The sequence below is a fragment of the Cinclus cinclus genome, chromosome 11 (assembly GCF_963662255.1).
Source record: "Cinclus cinclus chromosome 11, bCinCin1.1, whole genome shotgun sequence".
Lineage (NCBI taxonomy): Eukaryota > Metazoa > Chordata > Aves > Passeriformes > Cinclidae > Cinclus > Cinclus cinclus.
Window position 1 is genome coordinate 20,339,352 of NC_085056.1, and position 13,420 is coordinate 20,352,771.

General features: G+C 49.6%; 1 protein-coding gene across 1 annotated transcript in view; it reads right to left on the reverse strand.

Moving 5' to 3' along the window:
• Nucleotides 1-3,341: 3,341 nt before the first annotated feature.
• LOC134048153 (hydrocephalus-inducing protein homolog) overlaps nucleotides 3,342-13,420 on the reverse strand; it is a 76,213-nt gene continuing 66,134 nt past the window's right edge. The window contains exons 56-68 of the mRNA XM_062499753.1: nucleotides 13,091-13,151; nucleotides 12,261-12,465; nucleotides 11,653-11,885; nucleotides 10,943-11,094; nucleotides 9,818-10,010; nucleotides 9,154-9,262; nucleotides 8,313-8,567; nucleotides 7,825-7,967; nucleotides 7,254-7,475; nucleotides 5,925-6,094; nucleotides 5,315-5,415; nucleotides 4,312-4,444; nucleotides 3,342-3,504 (exon numbers count right to left, since the gene is read on the reverse strand). Of these exons, the coding sequence (XP_062355737.1) occupies nucleotides 3,342-3,504; nucleotides 4,312-4,444; nucleotides 5,315-5,415; nucleotides 5,925-6,094; nucleotides 7,254-7,475; nucleotides 7,825-7,967; nucleotides 8,313-8,567; nucleotides 9,154-9,262; nucleotides 9,818-10,010; nucleotides 10,943-11,094; nucleotides 11,653-11,885; nucleotides 12,261-12,465; nucleotides 13,091-13,151 (2,140 nt within the window). The remainder of the gene's footprint in view (nucleotides 3,505-4,311; nucleotides 4,445-5,314; nucleotides 5,416-5,924; nucleotides 6,095-7,253; nucleotides 7,476-7,824; nucleotides 7,968-8,312; nucleotides 8,568-9,153; nucleotides 9,263-9,817; nucleotides 10,011-10,942; nucleotides 11,095-11,652; nucleotides 11,886-12,260; nucleotides 12,466-13,090; nucleotides 13,152-13,420) is intronic.

Consider the following 13,420-nt stretch of genomic DNA (forward strand, 5'->3'; position numbering starts at 1 on the left):
AGATGAACTCTCTGAATTCTCCCTCTCTAATGGAAGCAGGAAAGGAACAGGGGCTATCAGTAACTCTAAACAGAAAGCAGGGCTGGCTATTTTCATTAAGATGACCATGATACTGCTTTGAGCCTTTGCTCCACTTTGAGAAGGTAAACAAATCCATTATTAAGCTGGATTTGCCACTGATAGGAAGTTTCTACCTGGAGCTAAGTCATTTTTTGAGTAAATGGCATAGGCTACTGTGATGCAGGACTCAGCACTTGGACTTGTTAAACTTCATGTTCTTGGATTCAGCCCCTCTATCCAGCCTGTCCAGGTCCTCCACAGAGCCCTCCTACCCTCCAACAGATGCTCCCAGATTGGTGTCATCTGCCAAATTACAGTCCACTCCCCTCTCATCCCACTTCTTTTTTAGTCCCTTCTTCAACCCCACCCCTCTCCCAGTTCACAGCAACACTGATCAAACCAAACAGAACAAGTCCAAACAATCCAAACAACAACACATAGAATCAACTACTTTCATTCTTTAACCTAATAACCTTTTGGCTTCAGCAAAATAGCGCCTCATCCCTCACAATCCACCCTTTCCTTTTATTCTCCTTTTCTGCTGAAGCCCTTGATTTAATTATCCCGTCTGGCCAGCTGTTGGGGATTGGTTCTTTCCCTTTTCCCTCTGTGGAATTTTCCCCATTGTCATGCTAAGATACCTGTTGGCTGGGCCCTGATGGCAAGGGGGAGGGGAGAGAAGAGGGAAACCCTGCGAGATTCAAAACAGCCAGAAGAGGAAGCGGAAGGCTCTGGCTCGCCCCATTTCCCCAGCAGAGTTTGGACGAGAAGGACGATCGCCGCCTCTGACCCATTCCTGCCTTCCCAGCGGCGGGAGCCATCCTCACTGCTGTCGGACCCTGCACTGCTGCCTTCTCGCTGTAACCTGCCACCATCCAGCACTCTGCTGAGTCGGGACCGACGCCGTGAGCGGAGGGCTCTCTCTCCATCTCTCTCTCCCACCTGGGACAGCGCTGCCATCACCCCCAGCCCTCCTGCAGCTCTGCGGGACCTGCCCGTCCCCAGAGCCGGGAACTGCAGCTCAGGGAAAAGGTGCCTGCAGCCAGAAAGGGACTGGGACTGAGTTACTGTTCTGTTTGTGGGCAATTTCATAGCTGTTGTTGTTCTTGTTTGTCTTGTTAGATATACTAGTAAAGAACTGTTATTCCTACCCCCATATCTTTGTCTGAGAGCTCCCTTAATTTCAAAATCATCATAATCTGCAGGAAGGAAGGAAGGATCATATTTTTCAGTTCAAAGGGAGGCTTCTGCTTTCCTTGGCAAACACCTGTCTTTCAAACCAGGACACCAGCATAAACAGACTGCTTTTGCGATGCAATTACAAATAAGATCGATCGGTCTTTAATTAGTTCCGTGTTAAATTCAGTCTGTTTAAAAGTTCCTGATTTGTCAGTTCACGTTGCTGTCCGTAGTTCTCCTCCAACTCAAGTAAAGTGAGCTGTAGATATACTTGTATGCAGTGCCTCCCATCAGCAGTTCCATCTGCGCCTGCTCGGATGAAGCAAAGCTCAGATTGTAACTGTGGCAACAGAAATGACCTTCCTCATCCATACCTGCTTCCTAAGTTCTGTGCACTAGAACAGCACGCTGTAGGGATATAGAGGTGAAGCACAGAAGCCATGACACTCCACCCAGCAATTTCCAGAGTCTTGGAACATCATTTCCTATTCCTCTTTTGTCAAGGTCTGGTATGATTTCTATTCCCACTGCTCAACACCCGAGCGATTCAGCCCACAGTGGAGCAAAAGTCTCGCTGGTGGCAAATACAGAGGTCAGTCCAGTCTTACCCTTGACTGTTTACTATTAAATCATCTTTTGAAGATTAACATTCAAGGGTCATTTCCTTGTACCACTGTCCAGGTTTGGGGAGGAGGTTCCACTGGTCCTTTGACTTGAGAGGTGTGAGACCACTCCTTTTCTGCAGTCCTGATAATTGCTTTGAGTTGTTAAAAGTGCCTTAAAGGGATCTTCCCATGCAGGTGTTGAGGTATCATCTTTCCAAGATTTTATTAGAACCAAATCTCCAGGTTCTACCTGGTGTACGTGAAAGTCTGGAGGTGATGCCTGGGGTAACAACCCTTTTCTTTTGAAGTCCGTGAGAGAAAGTGTGATTGCCTGCAAATAGTTTCTGAGATACAAGTCATTAGTTTCAGCCCTTCCTCCCTTCCCAGATAAGGTAACCCAAGTAACATTTCTTAGGGAGAATCTCCTTTGTCCTTTCTTGGAGCAGTTCTGAGCTGTAATAATGCTAATCTGGTTTCAGTCATTAATTTGATAATATGGTTCTTAAGGAAAGCATTCATTCTCTCCACACATCCAGAGCATTGAGGGTGCCATGGGGTATGAAATTTCCAATTTACATCTAATGCAGCACAAGTAAAATGTGTTCCCTTATCTTAGTCCATTCTTTCAATGATCCCATGTCTGGGAATTATTTCTTCTAATAGCATCTTAGCCACTTTGGAGGTAGTTGCAGCTGAAGTAGGAAACCCTTCTACCCAGTGGGCGAGGTGATCAGCTATTACAAGAAGATACTTCCATCTCTGGAGTTTGGGAAACTCAGTGTAATCTATTTGCCTATTTTGAAAGGGTCTAAGGGCTCTTCCCTCACTAGGGTGTATTCTCATCACTTTCTTCTTTCTCTTTGAACAAATCAAGCACTGTTCAGTCACTATTTAGCTACTCTATAGACTCCCTCACAGCAATAAGTGTTTAAGAATTGATGACACAGCGCTCGAGCTCTTCAGCGTATTCCCTGGTGTAGCTTAATTAAAACTTCTCTAGAAATTGCTTTATTCATTATTTGCCTCCCTTCCCTGCCTGGCTGGGACTGGAACTACACCACAGGGAAAGTGCCTGCAGCCAAGCGGAGGCTGTGGGTGGGTATCTGGTTCTGTTTGTTGTTGCTGCCAGTGCTGCTGCTTGTTTGTCTGGTTAGACATCCTAGAAAAGAATTGTTACTCCTTTTCCCGTATCTTTGCTGGAAAGCCTTTTAATTTCAAAGTTAGAATAATGTGGAGGGAAGGGGGTCACATTCTCCATTCCAGAGAGGTCCTGCAGAAACCTGTCTTTCCAAGCAAGACAAGCTGACAATTAACAATTTATTGCCAATTGTTTAATTAAAAATTAGTTAATTAACTTAGGTAATTAAAGATAGGATAAAGGTGTTCACTGGAGCTTGCAAGGGTAGCTGCAGAGGTGTCTGGTGAAGGGTGGAAGAAGCCAGTAGAAGACACGATGTTGCTGGCTCCTGCTGGATGCTGCAGCTAACACAAACGCTGTCACTCAGGTGTTAGTTTCCAGTGCACCTGCTTCTTGGGTCCTTGGCCTTTGTCTGTCTGCCGTAACGCAGAGCGTTTTGGTTTATCAAGACTCTCCTGCTCCTGGGCTCTGCCTTTCACAATCACCTCTACCTTCTTCAGAGCCGGCTTCAGCTTATGAGTCCTAGGAAGAAAGGGACTGGTATTAGTCAGATGAACATTTCCAGCCAGCCACTTTTCTGTCTCCTTGCACTGCACACAGTGTTGCATCCTCTGTCTGTGCAAGCAGTGAGCAGCAAATTAAACAACTGCACTCGCTGCATGGAGGCTGCAGAGGTGCAAGGGCAGCAACATGACCAGCTAAGTGCCTGGGGACCAGCCACAGCACATGGGGTTCCATGTGGAGAAGCAGGCCTTGCTTGTTCCAAAAGGAAGCAGAGCTAGGGACTGGCTGGTCCCCGTATCTCTCGTTACAGATTTTGCAACCCTCCAGGAGCTTAATGTTTCATAGAGTGTCTTTTTGCAGTGTCTCCCTAGCAAGGCCAGATGATGATCTTTCTGTGCTCCTCTGGGTGTTTTGCTGCCTCTCTGGGGCTGCCTGTCTCCAAGCCCACCTCCCCATCCCAGTCAGAGGGACTGAAGGGAGGGTCTTAAGGGATGAACCAGGCTGTGCTTGGTGATGGCCAGCAATAGGACAGGAGGCAATGGGCAGAATCTGAACAGGAAATTCCACTTGAACCTGAGGAAGACCTCCTCTCCTGTGCAGGTGACAGGTTGCCCAGAGAGGCAACAGTGAGGGAGTGTCCCTCACTGGAATTATTCCAGAGCCCTCTGGACCCAACCCTGTGTCATGTGCTCTGGGATGGCCCTGCTTGAGCAGGGAAGTGGGACCAGATGACCTACTGTGGTCCTTTCCATCCCATGCCACCCTGTGACTCAGTGATACCCATCCGAAGCGGGAGTTCTGGGCAAGTGTGTAGACGTTGCCCACCTGAAGAGTATGCTGGTCCTAAACTTCCCCGCGTGCTTTGGGGAGAACAGCACGTGAAAGATCTGCTTTTGGCCAGGAGGGATGATGCCGTGGCAGGGGTTGATGTAGAACAGTGGCAGGTCTTTTTTGTCATCTGGGCAGATTTCCAGGGAGGAACTAACACACTGCAAATAGAGGTGTTTTTGTTTGAAGCGCTGTAGCTTCTTGGAGTGGTCCTTCTGCTTGGGCTGCTGCTGAGAATAATGCTGCTGCTGCTGCTGCTGCTCAGAATCCTGCTGCTGCTGATGCTGCTGCTGCTCAGAATCCTGCTGTTGCTTGGCAAGCTGCCGCAGTCCAGAAGGATGCATCTCAAAAGGATGGTCCTGCTGCCACCAGAAAGGATGCAGCAGCTTTCTGTGATGGCTCAGAGGATTGGAGGAGAGGAACTGACCTGCAGAGAAGAAGAGAACACCTTTCAAAGACCAATCCTATGTTCCCAGCAAATCTGCCTTCTGCTGCAGGTAAGTGGAAGAGATCTGGAATGCACTTGGAACATCTCTAGCCGAGTACTTTCAGCAGGAAATAGAGCATCTGGGAGCAAGGTCTCTGCCTGCAGCACACATTCCTGTGCCAAATGAGAAGAGTTGGTTTTAGACAGTGACTTTACATTTGCCCTGGAGTGGGGAACTGCACACAGACAGTGGCTGCAGGGCAGCTCACTCATTACACCATTGTTTTTCCCAGTCTCAGACTTCTCAAAGAGATGACCTGATGTCCCCTTTCCCAGTCCTGACCCAGCGTGTGGCTCTTCCCAGAGCCTGGCTCAGCTCCTTTGCAGAGCAGAATGGGCAGAGCAAGAACAGAAGGGGCTGAAAGGCAGAGGGGGACAAGGAGAAAAATCTCCAGCTGCACTTGGGAAGATGCTGATGAAAGTGAACGTGTGGACAAGGATGCAAAAGCAATTCAGGGTCAAGTGGCAGGGTCTGCTCCCCAGGCCCTCAGCCACCAAGTGAAATGCCCTTACGCATCAGAGTGGTTGAGTATGGTTTCTTCACTGCTTTACTATCTGCAGCTTCCATCCAGCTGTATTCCAGGGCTATATTTCCTGTGTTGTGTATCCTGAAACTGAAAAGCAAGAAGGAGGAATAAAAAAACCAAGTCCAATAAATGTAAAGCAAATAGTGCAATAACATTGTCTGATGGACTCCTGGTACCACTTTCTGCTGAGGACCATCTTCTTCTCCAGGCAACTCTACTATGCTCAGACTGCTGTCCTGGGTGGCCCAAAAAGTATTTCCAAGTCTGGAAGTTTAAGAGGAAAGGGCCAACGCGGTGCCCAGGACATTGAAGCTAAGAGGCTTACTCTGCACTTTAGGTCTTGGCTTGACTGCAAACTTATTCTTGAGTAGATGAGGACAAGTGACATGCAGTAAAAACAAACCCATGGCTGGTCTCAGCAGAAAGATATGGCAGCACTAAACCTCTGCTGACCACCGTCTCCTGCTTGGCTTTGTATGCACATAAATGGGCTTGTGCTGGTTTTGGCTGGGGTAGAGTTCTGGGAAGCGGGCACTGGCTCAGCCCTGGCAAAGGCAGCTCCCGCTCACAGGGCCCTGCTGGCCTCCAGCACTCACATGTCTTTCCTTGTCTGGTTGGGCAAGGTATCCTTGAGCTGAACCACTATCAGGTTCCGTTTGAACTCAGTGTAGCCAACAACAGCACTGAGGTACACCTTGGCCTCCTGGATGCTCTCATCCACAATGTAAGCCGGTGCCGGTTCTGGTTCTGGGGCTGTCTGGACCATCTGCAAACAGAGGAGGGAAGAATCACTGAGCAGAGCCCACAGAGTCAGGCTGACAAGGGAATCTGTTGGCCCCCAAGATCAGCCTCACAGAGGGACTAGAAAGGACCATTCACTTCTACTTTCCTGGAAAGATGACAAGACTGGGACTGATCCGCTACAGTAGTTGTTCCTACCTGTTGATCAAAGCAGTCACTACCACAGCTGTTAATATATCCATGGAGACTATAGCTGCATTCCAGTCCCTGTACTTCAACCTTGTAAGAGGGACTGGCTTTTTTCCTGGTCCCCTACAAATCCAGCAGGTCTCACAATTAGGATTAAGTTTGCCTGCTGGAGCTCTGTGGATGGAGAACCCCAGGACTGAAGACCTCTAGAAAGCGCCTTTTTCTTCTTGTCTTAAGAGCAAGTGCTCTCCAGATGTCATGTGTGGAGCAACAGCCACACTGCTGGGAGCTGGGAGTGGGCACTTTGGGAAGTGAAAGATCTCAGTAGCAAAGTCTCCAACTGCAGATGTGCTGATAGAAAAGAGGATGGTTTAGAGGCCTTAAAATGGTCCAGAAACTCAGACAGGACTTTCACCCAAGATGAGTATGTTTGGTAATAATGACAATAAAAGCAGGAGTCTCTGGAGATGATCCTTCTCCAGACTCCTCCATTCTGTCATACAGTGCCTGGGCTACTCCATGATGAGATATCCCACACAATACAGAGACCACAACCATACTCTGGTATCCATGCAGACAAAACTCGGAGTTCACCAGTATGTGCAGCAGAAGTGTATTTCTCTCCACTTCAAAAGAAGAGACATGGTGCAAGAGACTTAACTGCTCGTTGGTGAAAAGGCACCTAATGAGATGAAGAGATTTCTAACACCATAAAATGGGATAAAATCATATAACGTTGTCTCCCATTCAACATGGGCTGCAACACTTGTGCTTGTGGCACAGACTGATAGTTTGTGTGTGGCTAAAGGTCTCTTGTCAAAAGGCTCTTGTGTGATTGTATGTGGTCACTGTGCATCTCCCCTAGAATGCACTGCTGCTGAACCCCACGGCTGCCCAATGTCCAGAGGAAGCAGGAGCTGCTCAGCCAGCCGTGATGGTGTTATGGTGGTCTTTTTGTAAAAGCTAGGTTGGCTTTTTGCTGTTTTGCTCCTTACCTTCTCTTTCTCAGGCCAGCTGGCTGACATGTCCTTCCTGGTGGTATCCTCCATTGTGACAATGCACATTCGGTCCTCCCAATCCTGAACCATCCTTTGTGGTAGCTCAGAGTTGGTCTTGATCACCTTACATTTCACAGGGTGCCTCCTGAAGGTGGCTGGGACATCTGATTTCAAGGTGACTGTGATGTCCTTGGCATAGCCAGGATGGAGGTGTCCCATCTAGGGAGAATCAGGCAGTCAAGACCAAACTGGAAGGAAGCACTGCCAAGGGCAGGACTGACAGCAAAAGGGACTGATGTGGTGAGGTGCTGTGCCAGGAATCTGCACCTCGGTGTGGATTTATGTGAACTCTGATAGACAAAAGTGTGAACAGAAGGTGCCACCTCCCATAACGTGAAGCCTTTTCTGCAAGGCTGGCAGCCTTGGCCCAGCCAAGCCAGGGACTGCATCTCCTACATGGATGGCACTGGAAGTGGCTATCACTGCTATGTCAGGACTCCCTGCCAGCGCCCAGGAACAGCAGGGCAGGGCTTGAGCAATGGGGAAAGGGAGAGCAGTCCACGCTCACCTTGGGGGAGAACTGGAATGCGGCGTCTGCCTCCCACTCAAAGCGCATGACCTTCATACTGGTATGGTTGGTGATGGTGAAGGTCCTGCGGTAGGGCCTCCCGACAGGACAGTCCCCAAACTGGATGTGATTCAATCTGACAGCTGTTAAGGAGGAGAGCAAGAGATCTCAGTATGCAGGGAGCTCCACCCGCCCCTTTCACGTGCACAGACAGCTGTATGTTCAATGCTTCCTTGCTCCAAGCCTTCCTCCCCGTGGGAGGGAGTTCCCCAGGCCTCTCCCCATCCCACCACTTTCAGAGAAACACTCTGACACATCCCTAAGCCAGCGACATGCAGCATGGCACACGCTGCTCTGCATGCATGGCTACCACAGCCACAGGCCACCAAGTCCCGTGGCTGACAGCCCAGGCCTGGCTAGAGAAAGGACACACTTGATCAGATATTTTCTTCTTCCTTGCTCCACCTTGGCAGCCTCTCCTCTCTTACCATCAATAATGTCTTTCTTCAGACTGCGCTTAGCTCTCCTCTCATCTGTGTCTTCCTCTAGTCCATCAAGGGTGAATTCATCCTTGTGGCCTTCACCCACCAGCTCTATTAGGGTCTTCTTAGAGTAGATGTCTTCCAGTAACACACAAATCTTCCCTTCCAGATGTTGAGTCAAGGTGGGTTTGAAAATGACGTCAATATTTGTTGATTGCCCATGATGCAGAAGGAAGAAAGGCTTCTCTGGGGGCTTGCTCTCTGCACAGCAATGGAAATCAAAGTGATACAGCTCTACAGAGGAAATACTTCCATAGGATATATGAGGAAGAAGAGGTTGAAACCAGCTGCCCTCTAAGCACAGGTTCTACCCCAGTGGTTCCAAACCCTCTTCCTATGTTCACGAGACTGCCACCTCCAGACACATCAGCACTTAGAGCAGCTGAACCTCATGTTGATGCCCAGCTGTCATTCCATCTGCTTCCAGCCAGTTCCAGCCATATGGAAAGCTGAGCCAGAGAGTGCTTTTGGCTTCTGCTGGCTGTTTGTGTGCTCAGGGGCTGCATCTGTTCCAGCTGGTACCTTCCCAATGCAGCAAATACCTCAGAGGGTCCACTGAGGTAGTGACAGTCCCCCACAGCTCAACCCACCGTGTCTAGAAGAACTGAACAACTTCTCACAACTTTCTAGGAGGAAACCCTGCAAAAGGTCCCCAAGAAAAGCTGGGAGGACAGAGAGCCCAAGGAAAGAAACTGTGTCTAACATCTGGCTGCTGCTCAGAGAAGCCAAGAGCAGGGCACATGTTTTCCCTCTGTGCATGATCACGCTTCATGGTTAATAAATTTACCATTTCCAACGCAGTCCTCTTCCACATCTTCAGTGTAGAATCTCTCAAGTGTGGAGCCCCTGCCTTTCAAGAAGAACGCTCCGTGCTCATCCTCCAGGTGTAACATAAACTGAGAAAAGGGAACAGAGAGCACAGTGATACTGGTGTGAGTACAGGATGGCACAGGGACTGACACCGCAGTGCTGCTAGTCCCGCAGGGGAACCCAGCACCTCTCCCACTGCAAACAGCCCTTAGCACAATAGGTTAAGTCAAACCAGCCAGGAAAAAAAGGGTCTTCAGAGACATCTGGATACCACTAACACAGAACCAAACGGGACAGAAAGTAATGAGCAGATTGTATTTAAACCACAACTAAGTTTGCTTGAAATGTAGTAAACTAGGATCAAATGCAATCTAATGGAACTGGGAAATCACACATCACCGTGAGAACAAAAGGTGACGAGAGACAGGGGGGAAAATACTCCATCACCACTCCACCTGTGTTTAACTTAAAGAAGAAAGACTGGATGGAAAATTCCCAAGAACTCCCTTCTTGGATGTCAGTCACTTGCTTAAAATTAATTTCTCACACCTCTTCTTAGGTGTGCCATGTTTTCTGGGACCCTCCCCCTGTGCCACAGGCATGTGTTCCCAAACCAAGCCATTCCTTGTGCAGGTTCTCACCTTGACAGGTACGATGCCATTGTTATGGATGACCAGGGGGAGCATCTCTGAATCCCCCACCCGGAGTCTCTTGAAGCGCAGCACAGCATTTCCCCTCTTGCTGCGAGCACTTGGGCACACGACTGTCACCTGTGGCTCATGCCCCTTCCCACTGATGGTGAAGGTCAGGGTTTGGGGCTTAATTTGCACAGAGCTGCAGGAGAGGCACAGAAACAATTTCAGCTGGCACTAACCCATTTCTCTCTGGGCAAGGGAAGCAGCAAGCGCCACCCACAATGTTTTCCCTGCCTGGTGCCCCTGTACCCCACAACACAGCCCCCCACCAGCCTCTTCCCAATCCACGCAGGGCCATTCACAAGAGGAATCTGCTCCAAAGAACCAGAGCCTTCCACAATAACAGTTAATAATTTCACTTAATTGAATCATGCAGTACAGCAGGTAAATAATGAGGCACTAGATGAGATATGGCAAATCCCCTGGCTGCAGGGAGATGAGACATCTGCAACAAGCAAAAGCACAGCAGGAAAGCAGTACAAAAGCAAGGAGGCAAAAGTAAATCATCACCATCAATAAAGATAATTTCCAAGAACAGTAAAATAGCAATTTTGTATTAGGAATGAGACTTCTCTTGTTCCAATTCAGCCACTAAAGGGTTGAGGAAGAACAGGTCAAAGCCCCACTAGAGAGGTCCCAGGGCAGAGGAACTGGGCTCCTCTTTCAAACCAGCTCCAATCACTCACATAAAACCGCTTAATGAATGCCAGGGAACCACAGAGGATCACTTAATTTTACAGAATCTAAGAGGAAATTTTGACTGCTGACTTGCTGGCACCAAACTGTTCATCTCAGCCTTTGTCCTTGGAAACCCGCAGCTCAGCTGCAGCACATCTCAGTAACTTCCAGTTGGCTACCTAATATTTCTGTGTCTTCATAGTTCCTCCTCCAGGCTAAACCATCAGCCTCATTTTTCTGCTCTTTCTAACAGCTACTGCCTCCCAGATCAACTCATGCCAAGTACTCTGCCTAAGGCTACTGAAAGCATTAGAGCTAACAAGAGATCTGTGCCTTCCCAGTGGAGAGGCAGTTTTCAGTGAGGCCTCCCCCAGTATTCCACTGGCAATTTACCTTTTTGGGATGACAAGGGAAGCCTTGAAAGTACAGCCGTAGTTCTGCTTCTCTGGTGGGGTGAAGGTCACCGTAGCAACGGCATTGGATGAGCCAGGAATGGACATCATGTCAGGATACAACTTGAAAATGTTATTGATAGGGCTTTTTTCCTTGGGGAAACCCAGAGAGAAAAATTAGGAGAAAGCACCTTTCAACATGACACAGTTTTATTCATAAATGCATTACTGAGAACAGCCCCAGACAGTGTGTCATCCTTCCTGCTTCCCGAGGCAGGCTCCCTCTCTCCCAGGGAATGCTGACCTCGTGCTAAAGCATTGTGTGTTTTGAGTGCTGGCAGCTGCCCCAGCATATACGGAAGGTGGGCGCTGCATGGAAAAACCCTGCAAATAACCTAGAACTGGCCTTCAAATAGAAGGAAAGGCCAGGGAGCCCGAGGAAATGCTCTGCTTTGAGCCCTGGCATGTCAGTTCATAACAGCCCCTCTCTGAGTGTGCTTCCCACTGAAGACCCAGAGGTGTGAGCCAAAACCTTGCTTGGGACATGCAAAATTCAACACAGCTGTTCCCTGGCTCTGCTGCTCTCCCTTGCACTTTAACCTGCACTAAGCTAGACTAGTCTGGGCCACAGGAAGCAATCCATCTGGAGAACAAAACAAACTCTCACAAGGCCTTTAGAGGGCAGCCATCACCTTGGCCTCTTGATCTTACCTTTCCAGGCAGGGGTTTGTTGGAGAGGACCACGTCACATGGCAGACCACTTGTATTGTAGACACTGAAATGAGCTTCAGCCTCTTGCCCAACCAGAACCTTGGTGAAGACAAATTTGTTCTCTTCTCTGACAAACAGACCCGTGCCTTTGACTGACCGCAGCTTGCAGCTGAGGTTGGTGCTGCTGCAGATCGGGTACTCCTCGAAGGTTAACGTGACATCCTCAACAAGTGCTGTGGACAGACAAGAGGAATGAGCGTGGAAAAGCCTCCCTGATGAATTTATCTGCACCCTGCTGGCCTCTCAGAAGGCTTGATGAGCCCCTTCTGCCGATGTGACTGCTAAACCCAAGCTTGGGTGGGGGAGCTGGCTGTGAGGATGGAGCTCAGTCATCCTCAGTCTTAGAGAGCATTGCTTTCCTTTTATCCTTCCGTGCATCCCTCTCAGCCTGGGAGGGATGAGTCCACTGGTGGACTTGAAGAGGGCTGGAACCTCTTCAAGGATTTTAAGGTGGGACACCAGGGTTAGTGTGCCTCTCTATCCTAGCAGCAAGTTGAGGTGCTGATCAGCAGCAGGTGTGACCAAGGGAACCTATGGACAGGATGTACCTGGGAGGCAGGATTCGGCAATCAGGGTAAAGGGAATGCCCACGGGATTGTCCTTGGGGTCTCTGCCCATGATGTCAATGTAGAGCTGCTCCTCACATGTCCCCTCCTGCCCTGCGAGGCATTCCACTGTGATCTTCTGCTGGCCCCACGGAGCGACAGAGCCGGAGCAGGGGGACACCGTGAACATGCCAAGACTGAGGTAACCCTGCAGAAAAAGTTCCAAGAGAGGCTGATGGCTAATAGCTGTGCCCTGAGCACCCCAGCAAAGAGTATGTCCTGCCTTGGCCTCCAGCTGGGGCCAAGTACCCAGTCCCAGGGCAGGGAAGGATGAATCCATGGCCCAAAGGCAGCTCCAGGCTGAGACCAACCAGCCAAGAGGAGCTGCAAGCCTGTCACAAGTGACAGAGAGAAAGGAGTTTGTGTGTACAGAATGAAGGTGGTAGCTGTGATCCTTCAACCTCCAGAGGTAACACAGGACAGTAGAAATGGCTGTGAGAAATGATGGGAGAGAGCTAAGGGACTGGGAAGAAGAAAAAGCAATGTGTTCTGAGCTCTGTGGACTGGGAGTTTAGTGGGGGATGTTTTTGCTTCTGTGGTGTTCACACACCTATGCTGGCTAGCAGCTGTCAAACACAGGACCTGCTCCCCTCTGTTGACCCCACAGCTCCAGGTCTGAGCCAGAGTACAGGACTGTCAGTGGGACTGAGCACATCCTGGACTCCATCCTGCAGACTACATCCCACCCTGTGGTGATCAGCCCCCAGCCTGGGCACAGCAGCATGTTCTCACATCCCCTGCAGCAGCACTGCTGGGGAGCAAGAGTCACCCACCTGTGTCAAGGAGCTTGATTTCAGCTTTGTCGCTGGTGGAGCGGATTCCTCTTGTTTTGAGCTGAGGAAGGAGAAAGCAGAGGTGTCTGTCATGCTGAGCTCCCCTGCCTTTCTCTGAGGTCAAAGCTGGCTTTCCTCCCCACAGAGGAAAGCCTTCCTGCTGCTGATGGCTCCCAGAGAGCAGCCTGCAGCACCCAGTGCTCGACAGAGCAGCTCTACCACCAGCTTCATAGTACACATGGGGATACCAAGGTGATGTTTTGCTCCCTCTCCCCAAGCTAGGGATGCAGATGGATGATAGCCCAGGTCTCCTGGCTGCCTGCCACATAC